Genomic DNA, 24,909 nt, shown 5'->3' with positions numbered 1-24,909 from the left:
GTTCAGTTAAGAGTCACAGTCTAGAAGTGCTTTTTGGTTTTCTTTCGATCCTATGCATATGCAGTTGTTCTGCTATCATTTGCTGAAAAGATCTTTCCCCATCACTGGTACATTTTGGACTGTCTGTGCTGCTCCATTGGCTAACGTGCCTGCCACAGTTAGTTTCACAGTAGATATGGGCTCCAATGTACTGCTCCTATCTCTCCTGCACTGTTCTGTGCTGGACCTCCACACTCCTGTGTAAATTTAAGAATGAACTGGTTGACAACAATGACAAGGACAACAACACTGGACCTCTAATACCCTCAAAGATATATGGTATTTAACATATCAGACAACCTTTCACTTTTCTTTTGGTACAGAGGTTCAAATACGGAGCCTTGTACATGCTAGGCAAGGGCTCTACCATTGAGACAAATTCCTAGCCTTATAGAGAAAGCTACTTCAAATGGTATCTGAACAATAGGAAGTTTTCCTAAGTAAGCCACTAATAGAATATATATTAATGTTTTTTTAACATCAGGATGGGGCACATTCTACCTAATGTATGTGAAGGTCAGAGAACAAACTAAGAGAATTGATTTTCTTCTTCCACCATGTGAATTCTTGTGCTCAAAGTCAGGTTGTCAGGATTGCTGGCTTTACATGCTGAACCCAGTATAAGGACAGTATCTTGCTACAGAGCCCACTCTGTCCTTCAGATCCAAACCTTCCTATCTTGACCTCACAAATTCTGGAATCACAGGTATGTGGTGCTATACTTGGCACTGCTCTGCTCTCATTTTCTGTTTTCCTCATACACATCTTAGAGTGTTTTCTTAGCATTATACACCTAGGTACCTCATATTTTAGTGCTAATGTTAATACGTTTAGAAATTCAATTTCTAAGGGTTTATGAAAGAGAAATTTACTCTTACATCCTGCAATCTTGCATATTAATCAGCTACAGGAGCATCTTTCTAATGTTGAGTCTTTGTGATTTCTACATTCAGTCTTGCTACCCAGGGCTATATAATTTATCTTCATTCTTCCTGTGTAGTTTCTTTTATCTTCTCTATTACTAGCTATGGCTTTAAGTATGATACTGCATAGGAGAGGCAATCCTACCTTGTCCCTGATCTTAGTGGAAAACCCAACTCTGACAATTAAATGTTAGTTGATGTTAGCTTGGAACTTTGTACACATTCATCAAAAGGAGAAAGTCCATCTTTAGTCCTGATTTGTAGAGGTCCCATCACAACTATTAGATTATGTAGACTCCTTTCCTAATATTATTTGATGAAATCATATGACATTTAGCCTTCATTTGGTTGCTTTGATGAACTCATTTACCTACCAATATTAAGCCAGTCTTGTACTTTCAAAGTCAGTCCCACTGAGTCACTGTATATGATTCTTTCTATACATAACCACACTACATTTGCTACTGCTCCCAAGATTTCTGCATCTCATTCATGAAACATTTGTCTATTGATTTACAATATATTTGCATTGTTTTGTCTTAGGGTATACTACCCTCACAAAACAAACTGGCAAGTTCTTCTATCTTCTGAAAGACATGGTAAAGAGCTGGAAGGGTTTCTTAAATGTTCAGTAGATTCAGCATTGGAAAGACCCAAATCATCACCTGACTCCTTTAATACACATAAGTTTTTTTTTTTTTTTTTTTGAACACTTTTTCCTGGTCTAAGTTTTAGCTAATTCTCTAGTTCAAATAATTGGTCCATTTCATCTAGGTTTAGTTTCTGGGGAAAATGTTATATATCCCACTTCTTTAATTTTAAGAAACACAAGATCAGTAATAATATCTGGAATTACTAATGTTCTTTCCTATTTCTTAGTTAGCTAAAGTTAACTAGGATCAGTTTTATTATCTTTTTGTTTATTTGTATTTCTCTGATTTTTATTAACTTTTTACTCTACTTTTAATGTTTTTATTTCTGCTTTAGATTTAATTTATTCCTAACCTCTTAAAACATTTAGATTTTAATTTTATCACTTATATTAATTTCTTAGTTTTCAGTGGTCTAGATTTCTAAGCACTGCTTTTCACCCATCTCACAGGTCTGGTCACCTGTATTATTCTTTTAGTTCAAAATATTTTTCTGCGTTGTATGACTTTGATTCATGTGTCACTTGGAAATAATGTGCTAATCTCCAGGTATCTGGGGTTTGTCCATCTGTTTACATTAACAATTTCTAGTTCAAGTCCTCCATGCCTTGTGAGCATAGTTGTTTTTGCTGTTGTATTAACTGTCACATCTTATGACTGATAACATGTTCTGTGTAAACGTAAGTAGGAACTCTTGGAGTCTGTAGAACTCTGTACCAATGAAATGCAGTTAGAGGATGTTACCGTCTAGCTCATGTATGTCCTTCCTGATTTTCTGCTCCTGGATCTAACAGTTGCTGGCTCTGTGGGGCCGGTATGTCCCGCTATCACATAACGCTCTGTTCATTACTCATTGCTCATTATTCTTGCCTTGATAGCTTATTATTGGTCACCGATGAATTAAGGGTGTTAAGTCTCCTTTCCTCTTTTGTCTATTCTGTGGTATCAGTCCTTATCCCCTGAGAATTTACCTAGAATTACTATGCTTGCTTTCTTCACTTCTTTAATGTATAACTGTATATTAAACAGATCTCTTGATAACACAGGATTGAGTCTGTATTTTTAATCCACTCTGAAATCTTCACATATGTAGATTCCTGAGATTTATGTCAGCTGTTGATATTTGCCGATTAGTAAATGTGTTACCATTGTTGTATATTTTTCTTGTTTTATACGTATTTTCTAGTTAAGTTTTATATATCCCCACTTTCCTCTCTTAGCATGTCAATTATACTTCACTGTGATATCTGTTACATAGTTGCTCTTGAGTTGACAACATACATTTATAATTAATCCAAGTAGACTTTGAAATCAAATAATCCTACACCTCACAGGTGGTGGAAGGACTTCATTACAAATTATTCCTCAAATCTCTCCTGTCATTTGTACCACAGCTGTCACTTATACTGATACACAGGCTAGAATTACTACATATTTATCTCTTAGGTTAATTTCAAATACCTTATTTTATCCCCTACTTATTCTTTTAATGTTTTTAATTTAAGCAGAACTATGTCACTTCCCCCTCCTCCCTCTCCAGCCCCCTTTCCAATATCTTTCCTCGAACCCCTTGCATATCCCCTTTCTCAAACTGATAGATTTTTCTTTGTTAAATATGCATATAAACAATGTTTATGTGCATGGATACATATAGACAGGCATAGATCCTGTATGTGTGGCTCAGGGAACAGGAGTTAGAAAGACTTTAAGAATCAGAACAGGACGTCTGCCATGAAACAGTCTCTCCTAGAAATGGCAGCATAAGCAATGCCAGAGCAATGGCAACAGCAGTGCACATGTTAACAAGGAAGGGGACATTTTTTCACAGGGTCTCACTCCTAGAGAAAGAACTGTAGACAAGTAAGGACTGCTGGGAGAAGGAAAGTTAGCCTCTGGGGGGGGGGGTATTTAGTATGGGTTTATCACATCTTGTGTATTAGGCCCCCAAATCCTTGCTTCTGTTATTCATTTACAACTGTGAGTCAAGACTTTGCCTATGACTGTAATTATCTGATGAATCTGGCAAGACTCCTTAGCTTTCCTTAGTATGTTTGGTAATTTCTTATGAGGACAAGCCTGATAGCTTCTTAGTGACTTACAATCTAACACGGAATCTCAATATTCTGGATTTCAGTCTACCATCTTTATTTTCTCATTTCTTCTTTTTGTAGAGTTAATTTTTCTGTCTAATGTTTTTTAAAAAATGCTTACCTTTTTTTGCTTTCTGAGATCTTTTTCCTAATGAGTATTTGACACCAATTTATAACTAAGAAATATCCCCATTGCATAGTATACATTTTGATTCAGGATTTTTTCTTCATATCTATCTATAATCCAACAACATGTCTTTAGCCTGTTTCTGCTTAGAATAAGAAATCCATTCCAATTCTACCAGTATATTCCTAAACATTTCTAAAATCTCCTATTTCCTAGGCATAGGTAACCAAGTGAATTTCACTTTCTTTAATGTGGAGTCAACAACCCCTTATGTTCTTTTAACTGCATCTTTTGCATTTTCTTCCATGAGTTCCCAGAACAATGCTGCTGGAATAGCACACATAGTAGACATGGCAAACTTCCTACCTGAAGTACGTTGTATGGAAACTGCTCATCTTAAAATGCTGCTTGTGAGATAAAACAAAATTTTAAATTTGATTAACTCTTCACTTGTTGAAAATTAACTGACTATATACTGAAAACTACATCAGACAAGGCATCCCTTTTCAGATATAGTGTCACCATTCTGAAGATAGTAAATAAAATGTACAGTCTAATTCAATGTGACTATGTGCACTTTTGTCTAATAGCCTATAGTGTTCTAATGTGATAAGGAAATAAACATGCTTCTATTACCATCAATGAGGAAGAAAATGAGTTGTTCAGAGAAAGCATAGGTCATGCCCTAATATTCTCCATAAAGTCAGTAAACCCAGCTAGCTTAAGAGAAATCTTCAGCTAGAAAATTAAACTACAGGATAAAGGTAGAAATTATTCAAGAAAGTGCTTTGATTGCAAAGACAGTGTTTGCTACATTTTGCCTCAGTCACAGGTCAGAAATCATACATTTGTTGAAAGAAGTAAAGGAATGAAAAAAAAAAAAACAGAAAAGTAAGATACAAGTTTAGCCCTAGAAACTAATCATACCAAAGCTCACATCATGAATGGGGGATGAGAGATGAGTTTACGAGGTAAATTTCAATGCTGAAGTTTTATTTCCTATTATTTCTCAGCTTTTAAAAAGGTGAAACTAGAAAAAATCTGTCACAATAATTGTCAAATTCTGACTCAAAAAGCTTTTTAATTCTTAATTATAAAGCTAAAAATCTGTTAATTAATGCTTAATGTTCATATTTGCTGTATTAAAAATTAAGTAGGAACCAATGAGAGGTATCAGGGATGAAAGTGTTTGCTGCCCACGCCTGGCAGTCCCAGGTAAGTTCCCAGACCTATGTAAAAGGAAAGAACTGACAACAAACTGGAAACAAACTCACCTCCCGAGCACTACTCCTGACAACAAACTCAACTCGTGAGCACCACTTCCCCACCCGACACAAGCACTATGAGAACTTGGTTAAACAGCTGAGTTTAGAGCGCAGAGTACACTTGTCACCACAGGCCATCACATGTGCTAAGCTTCTAAACACAAACAAACATACAAAAACAAAACTACAGTCTACTCATGAAAGATTAAGAATTTAAAGGGGTGGGGGGAGAGGGAGCTAGAGAGTTGGCTCAGTGGTTAAGAGCACTGACTGCTCTTCCAAAGGTTCCGAGTTCAATACCCAGCAACCACATGGTGGCTCACAACCATCTGTAATGGGATCTGATGCTCTCTTCTGGTGTGTCTGAAGACAGCTACAGTGTACTTACATATAATAAACAAATAAATCTTAAAAAAAAATTAAACAGGGAGCAGCATGCTAACTATCATTCTGAAAACACAAGAACCTCATGATCTCCCCAGAAGAATGAAGGCCATTCTAGATATTCCAACTCTGTTCCAGATTCAGTTACAAAGAAGACCAGCACCAAGATCAGAGTGCCTGATCTCATTAGCAAAGAAAAGCAAAAACAAAATAAAATAAAACACAAAAAATGTTTATCAAGCTGAATGAATCATTCTAACCACATTATAAAAAAGCATCTTGCATTTTACTTTTAATATTGTCAGTCTGTTTTCAGATGTCAACTTAAACCTCAAGGTTTACTTTTTAAAATATGCTTATCTATGTACAGATGTCTGCACATGTGAACGCAAGCCAGGAGTCCAGAAGAGGCGGTGAGGAACAAGAAAGGGCAATGGGGAGGAGTGAAGGAAAAAAAAATCTCCTAATGAAAGCTTTCTGTGTCATGGTGGTTTGTATTAAAATGGTCCCGATATACTCATAGGGAAAATAGCACTATCAAGAAGATTGGCCTTGTCCGGATGGTTGTGGCCTTGTTGGGGGAAATGTGGCCTTTTTGGAGGAAGTGTCACTATAGAGTGGGCTTTGAGATTTCCGAAGTTCAAGCCAGACCTAGCAGTTCATTTCTCATCCTGCTGCCTGCTAATTCCAATGTAGAACTCCCAGCTGCCCCAGCACCATGTCTGCCTGTATTCTGTCTTGCTTTCCACCATGTTGATAATGGACTAAACCTCTGATCTGTAAGCCAGTCTCAAGGAAATGTTTTCTTTTATAAGAGTTTCTGTAGTTATGGTGTCTCTTCACAGCAATAAAACCCTAAGACGTGTACAAATTCACTGTGAAGGTGCCTAGATAACTATTTATAGGTAAAGAAGTATTTAAAGAAGTAACAATTATTATATTACCAAGCATGAAAGAGCTGTTATATACTAATTGGTTACTCTATAGTACACATTGGTATATAAGCTAAAGCTTCACCTATGTAAAGTCTAAGTGTCCTAAGCTTGTGCCTCATAGCCAATGAAAGGCAGACCCAACTCATGCATGGTGATAGACCCAACCAAGTACAGTGAGTCCAGAGCCTCTATACAGTTCCTTACCTGACCGGTAACGTTCATCTCGAGACCCTGAAGATCTTCGGCGGTGGTATCGAGAAGCTGAGGAAGGAGTGACAGGTGCCCGTCGCTCTTGAGGCAGAGCTTGGTCCACTCCTAGAATCAGGTAAAATAGCAGGGTGAGTGTGAGGCTGTTCTCAGTAGCTAAGCTAAGGGAACAATAAATATTCACAATAGTTAAATAGTTAAATAAATATTCACTCATTAAATTTCTATCACCTGTTGGTGAGAAGTCTGGGAGGGGGAGGGGTCACTCCTGGCTGATCAACAGGAAGGTAAAACAATTGCCAGAGAAATTCTTCCAATTGTGGGCAGGATATAGGCAAGTATTCCTTCTTGTCAAAGCATCCCAAAGCATGGAAGAAGCATGAAGCCCAAGACATAGGATCAGTAGTATTATTACTACTAAAATTTTTTATAGTAAACAGACCATGAAAGACTTGAGAATTTTTGAAATAAGTATCACTAAAGTCAACTTTAAAATAAACTTTATGGATTATTTGCATGTAAATTTAGTAACCAGAAAGTTATTCATATATAGCATCAACTTTGAGCTTTTGTTATTCACAATTACTAACTGACCAAAATCTTGCTCCATTTAATGCTAAATAGATTAACAAGATGCACTTGAGAACATCTTTTATGAATTACCAAAAATGTTTAGTCAGATTCAAAGACAAAAGCGACTCCCATATCTGCCAATCAAACTACCAATTATTCTGATGTAACACAATGTAGATGCAAATCCGTAGTATGGGAAAGAGTCCATCTTTACAGTCAGACATAAAGAACTTGCTCCCACTGAGCATAAATGACAGTGTTGCCTGGATTTCAATAACAGACAGTTTGCTCTCACGTGAGCCTATCTCAGTATCTTTGTGATATGTCACTCATGAAGCCAAAGAGCTCTGCACCAGGCCTACATCTCCACCTGGACAGATGGCCTTTATTTACTTCTACAGCCATAGGCTGCTCTCCACCCACCACACTGTCACACTTTCAAAGTACCTGTTTGCTGATACTTTCAAAACACTCCAACTGAAAAATGAAAATAAAAACAAACCCTTCCCATACTTTCCCTCCCCTGGTCAAAAATATCACAACCTAGTAGTAATTTTTCATTTCATTTTGTTTTTCACTGAAGTAACTTAGAGACCCTTATTCCTCTAACCTGGGTCTTAGACCTGTGGTGCCATTTAAGATCCCTTTCATCCTGGACTTGCTTTGGTTTGGCATTATTGTAGGTCACTGGTTCCTTAAATCCTTCCATGTCTTTCTTCTCATCTTTTAAAGACGTACAAGTAGATTCTTCAGAAAAGGTAAAAGAGAAATAACACATGGAAGTCTTGGGTGTCCCAAAGGTTGTCTTTCTAGTCCAACTGGTGTGGTCCTGATATTCTAGAAACTCTAGGTAAATATTATATTTACTTCTTGTCTTTTATTTTTCCCAAAAGTGCATCATTATGATGCTATAATCTTTTTTAAAAATAACATTTTTATTGATTCACTGGGAATTTCACATCATGTACCCCAATCACAGCTTCTCAGCTTTTTGCCCTTCCTTTGTGACCTCCTCCACCCCAAAAAAATTGTAAAAATAAAAATAAGAATAAAACATTAAAAAAATAAAAACAAGTCTAATTTGTGCTATTTATATACCACTGACACACAGTCAAACTCTCAGTGGCCTGCCCTTGAAGAGAACTGAGCACTTTCCCTCCTGTATCCCTGCCAGAAGACATCAATTGTTAAGAGCTACCTTCAAACAATCTTTATATGGACTCTTCTGTGACAACTTTCATAATTTCCTCTTTTTCCCTTAAGGAGCTGAAAGCCAGTTCTCTTCTGGTGACAGAACACTAACATCTCTTTCAGATGGATCTTGGGGGAGGGTGTTGATTATTCGCCCCTGGAAGAGAGTCTAGAGTGTCCTGTGCCTTAAGGAAATGCCTCTGTGACTGAGAGGCACTGTGAATACAACTTTCATGAACATAAGCCTCTTCAGAACTACTTCCACCTTTTACCTCCTTGTCGAGAGCCATAGTATAAGAGTCAAATTACTGCCTAGTTTATTGGTGAACCTTTTATGGATATTATCATTGAGGTAACTTTGCACACTTTTATAGATTAGAAATGCAGTTTACTACACGTTTTAAAAGAGAAATTGATACAGCTAGGCAAAAGAGCTCCAACAGGCTGCTAGTAAGAAAACATGCTTTAAAATAGCATTTGCCTCAATATTTCATTTATTATATTTGATCTGACTTTGTTCCATCCAAAATTCAAACTAGTGTATTCAAATGGAGAAAAACAAAACAACAAAACCAGAAACAATTGAGTACTTAACTCTATAAAACTCATCCTGTCACCATAAAGTCACTTGCATTCTCTTTCTCTAGCACAAGGCAACTGACCAAACCTTGCTGCTGAAGAAGGTATTTCTTCAGCAATAAAAGTACAAATAATTAGCAAAGCCATTCAGTGTTCACCACTGGGAAGAACTCACACTTACTAAATGTTTAGTTTAGAAGATCATGATTGAAGTCCTGTCCTCAAAAAGTCATACAGGGACCAGTATTCTTAGAATAGGAGGTATATTGTTAGGAGGCTAACTAACATGGGCACGGGGAAGACATCGTAAGACATAAAGGGTGACAGTCCCCAACACTCAACAGTCAGGAACATTAAAGCATTGATTCTCTTCCATGAAAAAATAAGCCTCAACACTGAATCCTTTTTCCCACAGTATTTATTAGGCACTACATCCAAGCCATGTGCCAAGTCAGCTCAAGGACCCATGACAATGAAAAGGCTTAGAACCACACAGATGAGGCAGATATGCACAGGTAACAGTTTAGCAACCACTTGGCCTCGATGCTTAACAAACCACTCTTCCAATACCTGTAACCTCGGTTTCTCACTTTCAGGTTCTAAGTGCCCACACCCTCTTCTAATAATATATAACTAGCAACTTAGGACCCCCATCTTTATTGAGCTGTATTTACACCACTCTCTGAACAATGAGATCAATTCTCCTTAATGACCATAAAACTTGAACATGTTCTATTCAAATGTATTGTCAGTACATTTGGTAGAGAAGATAGGGATCCGATCTGTCCTCAAGTGTTTTTGTGTACCTATACAGCAAGGCAAACCATGTCTTTAAAAGTTAATTTTCACAGAGAACAGCCTCTTTACAATATTATATGCCTATTCATAATTAGATGTACATAAAATTTAAATAGATGTTGTCAGACATGATAAACACTTGAATCTCAGCAGGTAGGTGACTTTCTCTGAGTTCAAGACAAGCCTCACCTACCTACACATAGTAAATTCCAGGCCAGCCAGAACTACCTAGTAAGACCCTGTCTATGTATCTGTCAGCCTGTTCCCACCCCCACACACACATCAGATGCAATATAAAGAAGAACATATACTGTAAGCAAAGACTTATATAATTCATTTTGTTGATTAAAACAGAAAAAATCCATTAAGGAAGTTTCCTTTCCTTAAACTCATAAAAGAGGGCTCCAAACAAACAAACAAACAAAAAGGCTTTTGAATAGTTCCTTACTCACGCTCTGTGTTTCTTATATTGTGTTCCCTTTCCTTTAGAACAGTTTCCTCACTACTCTACAGCCTTTGTGGGGTTTTTTTTTTCCCCATCATTTTTGGGTTTTTATTTCATCATTGAATAAAAAAGACCAAGAACCTTAATATTTCAGGTCTACATGTCCTGGTTCCTATGACCTTGAGCAAGTTCCTTAGGCCTGGCTTTTCCATCTCTACTTGAAAACACTGACAACAAGGAGCACTGTAAAGCACTGGTGTAAGGCTTTATTAGAATCAGGAGATGAGCTGTTATTTCTGCCATTTTGTTGTTGAGGTAATACAGACACAAAAATGGCACTTAAACATTGTGCTACTCTTGTAGTAAAGTTCTCCTCATTCAGAACTGTCTTTGTACTCGTGCTAGGGGCCTCTCCCAGTTGCTCACAGACATCTCCTCTAAGCACAAAGCATTCTGTATTCCCCTGATGACCACAGAAGAAAGCACCATACTCATCCATTTGAACACAAGACACCTCCAACCATAGCCTACCTTCCCCTCTCCAGTTCAATCCTCCAAGTCAAACAAATTGTGGTTCTTATCAAGTTCTGCACTGCCTCACTAATTTTGCCTCTTTAAATGTCTCACCTACCCACCAGATTTGAAAATATAAAGGCAAATATGAGAAAGGGCTAGATCATTAATTACTTACTGCTTATTGTGAAAGGATTCCACCCCCCAAAAAAGTCCCTTTATAGTCGTTTGTACCTAACCATATGAATAAACACTAAAGTATCTTTCATGTTTTTCAGATAAACACTAGATAGCACTAACAATCCCCATGTTAACCCAAAGAATAAAGCACAGATGGACCACCTATCTTTCTAACTTGAGGCTTAATAAGTAAGAGTCAATCTGGTAGAACAGAGTTACTCAAGAAAAGATGGTCAGGGACTGGGGGAGGGGATTTCTACCTAGAGACTTTATTTCCAGACTGTCTACCTGCTTCTGAATCAAGTCCCACTCTCTTCTAGCATTTCAACAGTCTCTGGATCACACAGCAACCACTAATTTTACTGTAACTGTAATTAAGAAATATCTAGAAAGTACTTGTTGTATGGTTAGATAAGAAATTTTCTGTATTTGCTTTGCACTATCAGATGAGGACACCACAAAACAAATAACTGAAACTTCATTCTGAGCACCTTAGGATCTACCCTACCACACAAACCTAGTTCTCATGTCACTGTTGCTGTTATTTCCCTCTCATCTTTTATGAGCACAGCTACTGCACAACAACATACGTTTGTTCTGTAATCATCTTCCTACTGTAGTATGTTGATAGGGAAACTCATGAACTGATCAATTATGAATGATCTAATAAGCCTCTGACAATCTGACATTTGCATTAAATTGCTATCCTGCTACAACTGTTTTGTTTATAGTCCTGAGAATTTAACCCAGTGTCTCAGCCTGTTAGGCAAGCAATCTAATCCTCAGCTATGTTCCCCGTCCCTGTCTGATTTTGTTCTACAAGTCTACTTGATAAGACTCAAGCCTAGAAATTCAAGTTATTGCATGCCTTCTTATGACTCAGATTTTCCACTAAAGACCATGATCCAGTTATAACTGGCACCATCTTTACTGTTAGATGGCTAAATTCAACTCAACTTGAACCCTAGGATGCTGGCTGCACATGGGTTTAGTGATGTTCCCTTTTCACTACTGACTTTCTAACAAAAAAAAAAAAAACATAGTTCATTAAATGACATTAAAAATAACAGGAAATTCAGCTAATCATGAGATAGAATACACATTATTGACAACAGTAACCTATGCATGACCTGCCAACAACAAAGCTCACTTAGAACACAGAGGACCCCCCCCACACACACACACTGATGAAATGTCTTTTCCTCTCAGCATTCAAGCTGGAAAGGAAGCCTGCTAAGTCTCAGACCAGAAATCCCAGCTCGAGCTCCTCTCTCCCACTTTTCAGAGAGGTAACCTTGCATCTCTCCTTCACGGTCCTTTGACTCATGGCACAACATGGCTCTTCAGCAAAGGGAACTTTGTACAGTCCTGTGTACCCTTCGGTGTTGAAAAAAGTCACATGTGCCACCAAACAGTGTCACTGTCCAGAGACCAGTTGAATCTAAGTTATGAGGTTAAATTCTTGCAGCAGAATGAATCATAACCAAACTCTCCACCGGCCACTGAGGAAAGAAGCTCAGCAGTTTTTTTATACAGACACTGAACCTAATGGTAACAGGCTCAGGCAAGGAGTCAGCCTGCTTTGTTTTCTAGAGAGAAAAAAAACACAAGTGTCAACTGACTTACCTGCCTTTATATCCTCAACTCAAAGGCCGAACTTTTCATTTTCCATGTAGGAACACAATTCACCAACCTGACAGCTCTACTAATCGCACACAGTTTTTCCCATCACAATCGAGCAGAGCATCTTCAGCTAGATTTCAGATAAAGCCATCTCCATACTGGCCACATAAAAGTGGTGAGTCACTTCATGTAAAGGTATCCCCTCAGAGCAGCTATCTTCAGTGACATCAGATACTGAGGCTTGCAGAATGAACTGCATAAAATAAATAGAAATCAACTGACTAGAATGTGCTAGAGTCCAAATCATGTGTCCTCTGCCACTTCTGTCACTGATTAGCACTAATGTGGCCAACTGGTATTTAGATTCATCCAAATCAGAAATAAAATCAGACCTGTCACCACTGATAAGAGAGGCCTGGTGCAGAAGGCTTATGCAAAAACACTGTGCACGCCTAGGTACTGAATGTTTTGGCACTAAACATTGGCTACAGCGTTGCTGGGAATGCTCTCTTGGTGTTCTACTGGCAAGGCTCCAGTGGACAGCCTTGCTCATCTCCACTGGTATGACGGGAGTTCAAGGGCACAGGCCTGGGATGAGTGAACACAGGTCCAGGAGAAATCACCCACTGCCTTGTGAAGGGACTAAGTGGCAAGCTGACACTGTCAGCAGGTCTCACATAGGAGGTTTATTAAAGGGAGAGAGAGTAAGGGGACACAGAAACTCCCTCTGAGAAGAGGAAAGGAAGTAGGAAGGGTGCCAGGACGTGATACATGCACAGGACAGGCAACAGAGGCACAGTGATGATGTGTTTTATTGTCCTTTTGGGCTGACTGTGAAGGTACCCACCAATGGTCCCACTGTTGAAAGGTGCCTTGGGGCTGGCCACAGAGATGCCCAATTGCTAACACCTTGTTCTACCTATTCTTGATATGTTCAAATTCTGGAACTGGGTGTGTACGTGCACATAAGTGGTACTTGTACTGAAAGTGTGTTGTGCTTACTGTGTAGAGTAGATGAGAGGTCCTCAGTTAACTCGTATCTCACTATTGTGGGGTGAGGGACAGAATACTGAACTACAACTGCCTGGAAATATTTCACAATATTTCATATTCACAATAATCATAGTAAGACTGGGACTGAGGGCTGCCCCAACCAGAAGGACCAGGTGAGAAATCCTTCAACAAGTGGTATTTGAACTGAACATTAAAGAAACTTAGTACAGGCAAAATGAACATTCCCAGGATTCCTAAAGTGGAAAACAGCATGGCCATCTGGGGAAGCCAAAGCCATGCCAGGGCAGTAGGAGGTACAATAGCTGGACGGGACTGTTAGACCCACTATCTATATGGGATCATCTATGGTCTGCAGCAGTGACAAGTAGGGCTGATAAATTCTCACTAAAAACAGATGCCGTGCCCACATGAACCCTACAGAGCTGCAGGAAATACAGGAAACTTGCCAAATGTCCTTTGTTAGTCTAGTTCACGTGTGTCTCAAACCAACCCAACCATAGCCTTGTAGCTGGGCATGAATTTATTTGGCTGCTAAAGATAAATATAACCAGATGAGCTTAGAATACTGAATTTGCAGAAACAGCTCTATGCCAAGAAACATTTATGATTGCCATGTAATGTGTAACACCTAGCCAATACACATATTATAAGAAAGGATTTGGGTATTTGGATGAGGGAAATTTTGCTACTTTGTTACCAAGTAAGTCTTCTAAAAGTAGCAAAGACTCTCTATACATGCTATACTGTGTTATAGAGACTCTTCCAAGAACAGTGTTAAGTAACTGGCTTTATTTTCTATTTTTGTCAGTTTGATCTGGTTTAGAGGGTACCAAAGGATCATTTTGAAACCGGTCTTTTCTTAATAAAATCTAGAAGTGTCCAACAACTTCACTTAAGTAGCACATTTTCTAAAATACGTTTTAACCTATTATTTCTTCTCATCTGTCTCTTTAGTGTCTAGTACCCTGTGCCCTATATGAACTGAGGTGGGCACTGAGCATTGTGCTCAGCCAAGAGAAGCTGCGTCCCCAGCTATAACTACCCACACAGTGCTGATCCCTTGAGTAGCAGTGAAAATCCTGTAAAAGACCCTGAATCCTGAGGATTCTCATCCAGAAGGAGCCACCTCTAGGACCTGGACTTTACCCTATGACACTCTAAACCATAAACCACACGCCCCAAACATCTCAAATATTTTTGAAATACTTCCTATGAAAATCTTAACATCCTATCTGGTAAATAAAACAGGTTTGTTCAAGTACACACTCCCTACAGTAAACACTAGCCCAAAGGTAGAAGAGAAAAGACTTCCTAGATGGGCTGGTCAAAAAAGAGTTTCCTGGAGAGATGGCTTAGAGGTTAAAAGTGATTGCTGCTCTTCCAGAGGTCCTGAGTTCAATTCCCAGCAATCACATAGTGGCTCATAATCATATATAATGAGATCTGGTGCCCTCTTCTGACATGTAGGCACATATGTAGACAGAACACTGTATACATAATAAATAAGTAAATATTTTTAAAAAGAATGAAAAGATCATCTTCATGGATATTTTAGAAACACCAGTTTCTCTATCTTCCCCGGTCCTGGTGATGAATGAGAGTTCATGTAGCAGCAACTTTTCAGAAGAAGATCATCTAGAAAGTGTGGTAGCTTGAATAAGAACAGTTCCCACACTCACATATATTTGTGTAGTCAAAGGGATAAGCCAGAACATGCACTGTTTTAGGAAGGATTAGGAAGTGTGACCTGGTTGGAGGAGGGGTGTCACAAGACGTGTGCTTTGAGGTTTCTAAATCTCATGCCAGGCTTCTCCTGCCCGACTTCTATCCCCTTCTTTGCCTGTAGATCATGATGTGAAGCTTTCAGCTAGTGCTCCAGTAACATGCCTGTCTGCTCCCTGTCATGACAATCATAGATTAATTCCCTAAAACTGTAAGCAAGCCCCTAATTAAATACTTTCTTTTATAAGAGTTGCTTTGGCTTGGGTTTCTTCACAGCAATAAAAGAGTAACACAGGAACAGGATGGAGGCATCCTAAAGTATGATACCCTTTTTCACATCACAGGGTATCATGTTTGTGGAAAGTCAGGAGGACAAAGCAGATAATATAACTCAAAACACATTTCTACATTCAGTTTTTAATCACACTTCCATCAGAAATTCTAAAACACAATCTACAGCTAGCATTCAACTCTCTCACATACTCTTTAATTCTCTGTCCATTTCATCAAGATCATGGTAATTATCAACAAGGTCACTGGGAGGACAAACGTAGGTAAAGCTGAGAGAGAGGTGAGATGTCCACTTCCAAATATTAAAGTTTATTTCAATACCTTTATGTGATTTGTTTGCTGTGCTAGGGATTCGAACCAGGACCTCTCATATACCTGCCAAGTGCTCTAGCACTGAGCCATAAGCCACAACACATTATTTTAAAACAATTCTATTAGAGGTATAACCCAGAACATGCTCCTATAAATCTAGTTTACAAATACATATGCTCCTGTTTTAAATGTTTATATTCTACTAAAAAGTACACTAAGTCATCTTCTTGAATTTCCTAAGTGCAAAAACATGGTCCAAAGTAAGTCTGACCTTTCAGGGAGACCCTGACCTTGAAACCATCTACTTAAAGATCACTTTGCTCTTTCTGTTTAAGAAACCTAACATCTTGATCCTTGGTGATGGGAGTAAGAAAGCATGCAAGTTTCAACGTCCTTCCCTTTATCACACCTCAGGGATCAAGGTACTCATTCCTGCCTAGGATATCTGGCTTTAGGACAGCAGTGCAAAAACGTTACAGAGAGAAAATCTTATCACGTTTTAAGGTCTTCCCACTGTAAGTCAGCTGACCAAGAATTACAGACAGAACACTGTAAGTTAACAGGAAATGTAGAGAGACCCTGATTCTGGGACAATCACCATTTATGCACACAAATTCTGAACTTAGGGACCAAGGTCTTGGGGACCTAACCTCTATTTCCTTCAGTGCCAGCCCTATGATTGGGGGGGAAAGACTTCCAAAAGTGTCCTTTGCCCAAAGGCTGGTCTCTCTCAGGGATGCAGGGCTCACCGAAACGAAAGTAAAACAGAGGCCGATTCCCCGCTGCACTGGCTGCCCGTTCCCGGGCCGCAGCTTCTCGGATGTCGCACACCCCGATGTGGGCAGAGCGGAAAGGTCTCCTCGGCACGCCTTCACCGGGCTGCAGTCTACACCGAACCACGGCAGCTCCATTCGCTGCTGTAACAAGTTGAAAAAAAACTAATTAATTCAGACTTTAGTTTTTTTTAAATTTGTTACAGCGCTGAGCAGAGCTGCCGACCCCATGCAGAAACAGCACACAGACCAAGGGTCCAATAGGTGCAGATACCCTCTGCCCCCAGCCAGTCCCAGACCAGTGAAGTCAGAAATATTCCAAGTAAGCCAGTAACTGCCCTTGCTTCACTTGGGTTTGGTATGGCAAACAAATCAACATCCAACAGACCCCCGATTGACCAAGCAGCCTTCCTCAAAGACAGGGCAGACATCCATAGACATCAGAGAGTGACCTGGCCCTTATGACAAGCACAGCAAGGGGAGACAATGGCGAAGAAATATCTCCCCCAACACTTTCCCTAAAGCCTTTACCAGCCTATTTACATTTCTTCTTCCAGATAAAACCATGCTTCTTCCCTTCACAAGCCAGACCACAGGACATCAATCCCTAACACAGACAGGACCACTTTTACATCAACTTCCTTAAAACTCACGTAAAAAGACAAAAGCAAACACCAAAATCGCAGAACTACAAGCACAGCAGACTCTTGATATCATGTTCAGTAGCCACAGAGATTTGTTTGTCTTTAACGCATGTCAGTTCTATAATAGTGGGATATCATAGCCTGGAGAACAGAAATGGGGTGTGTGCGCATGCACTTTTAGCTTTTTTGTTTTCTTTCATTCACAGAAACTGCAGTTTCAGTTTTCACTGTTAGTATGTATGTTTCTAGCCTTTTCCTTTGAGGATGGATACCACTCATGTTCGCTTTGAGCAATTCCCAAAGCCTAGCAAAACCTCAAAGTGATTACCCTCTACATGAAGTGAGCTAACAATGGAATCCACACTGGAATGCCAGTGTATCTCCACTGTCTTAAAATCTGTACAATCTGGCTCAAGTACAGGCGCTCCCCAAAGCCACAAATGTAACAGTGGCAGGAAGTGGACTTTGTAATCTATGTGAACCAGTAATGCATATTTTACTGGCACCGCTAAGACACCAAACCTTTATAAGCATACTTCCCAAGTCAGGCTCTAACACTGTCTAGTTATCTCAAACCTTTCATTAATTTAAATCATAAGCAATAGTATTAAGTAACTCACCAAGTCAAAAATCATTTAAACCACATATGATCCTATTTCTATGATTATAGTGTTTCAAAGAAATCGATGTATTATTGATCTCTATCCACAGATGAAATATCTATTACATTGAATTATGATCATAGAAAAGTCACATATGTTTTCGATTTTCACAAAACCTATGAGTAATTATACTAAGAAGTTGGTTGTGTGGAATGCAGGTGTCAAATGCGCACTCTTCAGGCAGATTCCAGAGAGAGAGAAAAGCCTCTCAAATGTGCTATTATCTCTTAAACCGTACAGCTAATGCTATTCAAGGTTTACCTACTTGGAGGCTGGGGAAGGTAGGCTCCAATTAATTTTGACCTCTTCTTTTCATATCCCTTTTGTGTAATGTCACCTGAAAGAGAACAGTAAAAAGATCATTATGCTTAATCTATACCCAACAAGAAATCTGTTTCCATGTTACGTTCTGTCCTACATGTACTTCATGCTTATAGTAACTAGTGGGATTTCTATGCATGCTATCAAACCTCTAAAAGAATTAAGTACTGACAAAATTATTCATATAATGTTATGCCAAAATGCCTTTAAAAATCTGTAAATTTATCCCTCTTTTTTAAATAAAGCGGTAAGGAATAAAAAAAAAAGAACAGTATAAAAAAATAAAAAAGAAAGCATTCAGAATAGTTTCAATGGACAAAGTTGGCCATTTAATGGAATATGACAAAATATAATAACACTTGTAATTCTCTTACTTACTTTATAATTAGAGATTTATAATAGAACCACTGTATATCATTTACTGCTGATTTTCCTTTACCCTCAAAAAAATTATAGTACTCACAATACATAAAAAAAAGTCATTTGCTCAGTACATGTTCATCTCTGGCTTCCTGGATTCATTTCTACCCTGAGGGTCCAAAATTAGATCTGTGCAAATTTCTTTACCTTTGCAAGCACAGAAAGCCTGCTCAATCTTCAGGAGCGCTCATTAACTTAATTGGCAATGGATGCACAACTGCCTGGTGGAGGGCTAGCAGCACCATCACAGACAGCCACCGCCTTTCGTTAATAATTTTTATTTATTTATTTATTTATTTTTTTTTTTTTTTTTTGCTTCCTAATGAGGCATGTAAGTCATAAGGACTTTAGACTGCTAGGGTATATTTGAAAAAAATTTTTTTGACTAGGATCAAAAGAAGCATTAGATAAAACCAAGCAAAAGAATTAGGGGAACCATAGAGATTTAAAAGATGCTCATTGTTTAAATACAAATTCAAATGTTAAAGCCAAAGATTCATATACAAAAGCCAAAGGGAGTTAGACCAAGGGTTAGGTCAGTAAGAATATACAGGCAAAATAACATTTATTAACATGTAATAGTATTTCCTAATTATAAGCTCCAAAACACAATGCTAATTTTGCCCTTTGTTTTAAAAAAAAATACACACATGTGCGCACACACACACACACACACACACACGTTCGCGCATATATATCACAGGGTTTGTCCTTAAATTGGGGGAGTATAAAATTGATATTGCCCTTTAATTTTTTGAGGGTGTCTTGCATTCTCATCTTCCTCTTCAAAGAGAGAAAAGATTTGAGCTTCCAAGAAAACTACAAACTGAAGAATAATTAATTAGTAGAATGTATAGACAAGTTAGTAAATGAGCTTACTCTAATGATATGTGCTTGACTATGGCCAAGTGACCCTACAGGCTTGAGGGTCAATTTTACTATTCAAAACTTGTTTGACACACATTTGTTTAGGTTACAAACAATGTATTTTTACCAGTATTAAAACATGAGCCATAAAACAGTAGGGAAATACAGAATATACATTCCCTTATTAATTTGGTAAGTGGTTTCATGTCATCAATATGAAAGAAGGAATCTGTGTAAATATTACACAAAGATTAAGCTAGCATGTCTGACTGCACTTTGCAACCTCAACCATCACCTGTATATCACTAAGGCAATTGCATTAATCTTGACAATTCCAAATCACACCTTTTTACCACTATGACCACTATAGATATGTTGGCATACTATGGAACATTCTTGTAATTGATCAGGAAAGCAGGGGAATGAGGTAATGGATTACAGGCTGACTGTGGAATTAACTTTTGCCCCCTTCACAGTTGCTTATACCTATAACACCTCAAGAAGGAAAGAAACGTTTGGCTTTGGAAAAATAAAATGTGTGAACAAAAAAAAAAAAAAAAAATCTCTAGTGTCTAGCTCTGTGACTTGAGAGCAAGAGACTAGGACCAGTAACCAGAGGAGCACACCTCAACACTTCTGACAGGAAAGGGAATGGGTTGGGCACCACCCACCTAGTGTGGCTAACTGAGGCACCTCATTCCTACTCACAGAAAGGCAGAGCCTTCAGTTCCTAGAAAGTAAAGCAGAAAGAACCTCCCACCCCATATGCATAGATTCTTGAGAAATACCCAAAGTGACCTATGAAGAACATTGCAGAAACAATTGCTTTACAGTCTATCTTCACATGGGACATAGTAACCTTGACAAATAAGCAATAGCTTTTAATAACAGTAATCATTCTTTAAGCACAATATTACAACTGAAGAAGCTAGTTTCCATGTTCATCATAACGCTGCATAATCCATCTTGCCTCTGGCCGAGACAAAGCCCAATCCACAGCTTGCTAAATTAAAGGGGAAGGCAGGCCCATAAGAACATTAGAAGAATAAGAAGAGCAGAGTGGAATATTTTTTCTACATTTCTTTCTATATGTGGAAAGGCCCAGTAAAGAGGACCTCATCTGGGTCTCGAGAATGATGCCATATTCACACTTTTCCAGCTACAGCCCATATCCAGACTGAGGAGCTGCTTTGACAATCCCACTATCAAAATCCTAAACCCTCATAAACCCAGGCTCGTTCCACCCGTTCATTACTTCCAGAATTCAACCCAAGTTTCATTAATTTCTCAAACTGAACACTTAACACCAAAAGAGATTCTTCTTAATTTTCCCTTTAGGCCAACTTCAAAGGAAATGAACTTTGAACACTCTACTCCAGAATTTTGTAAAGTTCCAAAGTCCCTGCTTTAAGGCTAATGAGATCTAAGGACATTTTTCTCACAGTCCTGAATTCTCTCCTAGTCTCGGTCCCCCCCCCCCCCCACACACACAATCAAACATCTCTATACGGGATACTGAAGAATTCGAGGTAACCACCACCTCCAAAACCTGGGAGTGTGAAGTAAGACAATACAGAATGATATCTGTCACTCACCATACAAGGGCTAACAAAAGGTCACAGAAGACAAAAGCAGCTGCTCTCTGGTATTTATACTTAAAAACAGGCTTCAGTGGCTGACAGCATGCTCTGTTATCTAGGTTACTATGCTATCTGCAAAGCCACATCTATATATTACATAGCTCTTTAAAGAAAGTCCTAAAATACTGTGTCCCAAATATCCTAAATAATCTCTTCATTCCGAACAACAACTAGTAGAAGGGGAACGCACATCACAAATACTACTTATGGCTCTCCACTCAGACTTTAGAGACAGGGGAAAACAACACCAATGTTTATTTCTTTCATAATCACACCTAGTATTGTCATTCTCTGGCCGAAAACTGGGGTAGAAAATGTCCCCACCATTCCTGACTGTGCCAGTAGATTCTTTGCTAGACCTCTAAATGTCTCTGTCCATTCACATCTCTGGGGAAGAACCCTGCAAAGTGTTTGTTAGACTCTTCCCAATCCCTACACCCAGGGAGGATGACACATGCAGGCTCTGGGTGACCACAGCATAAATGCTCAGTTTCCATAGGACCTTGACCTGATTCACTTGTCCATGCTTCATTTGTATGACATGTATTTACTTGTGGTTTATCCTGAAAACCAGAGTGTTAGTTAGGCTTTTCTGAAAGAATCATCTCTTAGAGAACTGTCTTCACCCCAATATTTTCCCACTCAAGGACTATGAGTTGATCAATTTTTCACACTATATAAGGTGGTGAGTGTCTTATCTCTGACAAAGCTGGACTAGCCGCAGCACAATTACCACAGACATGGGGGATTTTAACTGTTTGGTGACTATATGGGGCAGAGGGCAGAGGGCAGACAGGAAAAATCCATACTGACTTGATTAAAGTATACCATACAACAGATCAACTTACTGCACCACCCCCCACCCCTATCCTGCCCAAAGTGCCACTATCTGTAGCCCTGTGACTAGACTCATCCGTGGCCTCAAAGCATTGAAGCTAAAAATACCACTGTTATTTTCTAAATCCAGAACTACTTAAACATCTGGTAGCCAGACGTCCAGTAGATTATCATCAACTTCCCCTGCAATTTATAGCAAACTTTGCAGTTGAGAGCCGTCTGTGTCTTGTAGTTTTCTGAAACCAATGATTTTGTACTAATAAAGATACAGAGAAATAGCTGCAGATTATCAGCTGTACAGAACAGATGAAACAATTAGAGTGGATGATAGGCAGATGATAGCTGATACATAAAAATAGGTAAATTAACAAAAAATAAGCGACAGATAAAAATAGGAAAGATGGGGTAAAGAAACTGGTTTGATGAGCAAATGACAGAGTCAGACAGATAACAGATTTTTTTAAACATCTTCTCATACACCTCTCTGGCTCCTGTTGAAAACTTAACCATTGTCAATGCTCTAGTGTCATTAAAGAAACACAGGGCTCTCTGCAAGTACATGTAGTTTTACATTTTACATCAGTTCAGGCTAAGCAACCCACTGGCTACCCCTTTTCTCTCCTTCTCACAGTGGATCTGTGCTACATATACAGTCATCAAGAAGTTTGAGAGCAAGGAAGCAAATCTTTAACTCATGTTGCTAAGGCTTCATTTTCTATCTCTCATTACAAAGCATACCACCCCATGGTTTAGACTAGGTTAACTAACATTCCTTTAACTTGCAAACCAAAGCAGTATCATTCAAGACTATTTTGAAAGTCAACTCCAATCAATAAAAGCTTCTTAGATAATAAAGAATTTCACTGGTTCTAAATGTGTATCTAAAGAGATTTCCTCCTTCAAAAAATGGTTCCTTGTGCTGGGGAGATGGCTCAGATATTAAGAGAATTTGAGTTCAATTCCCAGAATCCACAATGCAGCTCACAAAAGTCTACAACTCCAGTTCCAGGGGATCTGACACCCTCACACAGACGTACATGGAGGCAAAACACCAATGCACATAAATAAATCCACTTTTTAAAATGATGTGGTTCTTCACCTTGAGCCTTAAACTACAGAATTCTTGATTGTTTTCCACAGAAAATTCCAAATAGCATACCTTTATGTTTTAATTCCCAAGATACTAATTTATTTACAAATAAAATATGAAAGAAGTATGTGCAGAAATTTTAACCTCAGCAAGGATAAATTAAAAGTGATCTCTTGCAATGGTGGCCCACAGCTTTAACCCCAGCACTTGGGAAGCAGAGACAGGCAGATCTAAGTTTGAGGCTAGCCTGGTCTGCAGAGTGCGTTCTAGGACAAGTGATGTTGAAACATCAATTCCAAGGAAAATGTTCCATATTACTTGTATGTTCCCCAACACTTCAAATTCAAGCAGTACGACTTTGGACTTTTTTGTTTGTTTGTTTGTTTTTTGTTTTTGTTTTTTTAAAATAAAGAAAAGATTTAACTGAGTCTGGTGTGCATGCAACTCAGGGAGCCAAATTAGGAGAATAACAAGTTTAAACTCAGCCTGGGCTACCCACAATAAAGACCCTATCTCAAAATAAAAAGTGAACCAAAGGCTGGGAATAAATCTAAGTGATAAAGTGCTTGACTATCACCCAGTACTACAAAAGTACAAAGGGAAATAACACTCTAATAAAAACCATAATTTTTTCTGTTCTCTCCCCACAAGAACTCTTATTTTGTAAACTAGTATTTCAAAAAGGAATTCAAGAAAAAAAATTAACAGTTGGCCTTGCTAGTGCAAAAGTTATAGTAACCAAAAGGGACAGTGTCATTGTGGTCATTGTGCAAACTTTAACCCCATGAAATTGGTGTAGAACCAACTTAATTGCTGCCTGGCTCTAGACATGAAATCTTCAAGATCCCCTTGGTCCTCAAGGATAAAATTGAGCTACTTTCAGGGCTGGGATTAGTTCTGAGTAAACAGACAAGTTTAACAGTGATCATTTCCATTCTTGGTGCTGGGAGTTTATTTTATTATTTAATGCTGGAACGAATGCTTTATATAACAAAGACATCATTTCCATGTTTGGAATTTTATGGTTGTCAGAAGCCTTCCTAAGGCTCCTCTCTTTAATCAACTACTTTATACAGCTTTGGGGGCATAAAGGCTGCAACCCTCTTGTACAAATGAGAGTCCTTAGCTCTACAGTAAGCTCTTCTCCAGAAAGAAACTATCATTGATGACAACTTCTGTATGCACTATTCACCTGCCTGGAACCTCTCCTCACCCAAAGCAACCCACACTCAACCTAGGCTACTTGGTGGACCACCTAGTGTCTCTTTGTTCTCACTAAAGAGACAGAGGTGATACCTGTCAACTTCCCATCAGTTTATTTAGAAATAGCAATATGTGAAATCTCAAAGTGGGGGCTACAAAGATGGCTCCAAATTTAAAATACTTTTCAGGCAAGCATGAGAATCTGAGTTTGGATCCTCAGAATTCACAAACACCCAGCTACAAGATCAACCATTTATAATCTCAGTATTTCAATGTAAGGTAAGACAGAAACAGCAAGTCTCCAGAAGCTCATAGGAAGCTAATTTGCCCTGTATAGGTAAACAAGACAGAACATGACTTAAACAAAGCAGAAGTCTAGAACCCACACCTGAGACTGCACTCCAATCCACTGTCTGCCTTGGTACATGTGCACTTGCATGCACACACACACACACACACACACACACACACACAAACACACACATTTACAGAGATATCATAGACACACATTTTTCAACAAATAGTTCAATTAGCTATAGCATATTCAAATTTATGACCAACCTTATAATGAAGTAGGAGGACACTGCCAGG

At 38.7% G+C, this 24,909-nt stretch overlaps 1 protein-coding gene across 5 annotated transcripts in view; it reads right to left on the bottom strand.

The window, feature by feature from the left end:
- The window catches only part of DIP2C (disco interacting protein 2 homolog C), a 358,059-nt gene that overhangs the window by 148,287 nt on the left and 184,863 nt on the right, over positions 1–24,909 (bottom strand). For 4 of the 5 annotated variants that reach the window (XM_080917643.1, XM_080917645.1, XM_080917644.1 and 1 more), the window contains exons 2-3: positions 18,206–18,277; positions 6,618–6,728 (exon numbers count right to left, since the gene is read on the bottom strand). In XM_080917643.1, coding sequence (XP_080773769.1) covers positions 6,618–6,728; positions 18,206–18,277 — 183 coding nt within the window. Of the gene's footprint in view, positions 1–6,617; positions 6,729–16,610; positions 16,779–18,205; positions 18,278–24,909 lie in introns of all 5 variants that reach the window. The other variant, XM_080917646.1, reaches the window with a different exon arrangement.

This window comes from Micromys minutus (assembly GCF_963924665.1).
Source record: "Micromys minutus genome assembly, chromosome: 6".
Lineage (NCBI taxonomy): Eukaryota > Metazoa > Chordata > Mammalia > Rodentia > Muridae > Micromys > Micromys minutus.
The sequence above is the reverse complement of the archived record's forward strand: the minus strand, read 5'-3'. Positions and strand labels throughout refer to the sequence as shown.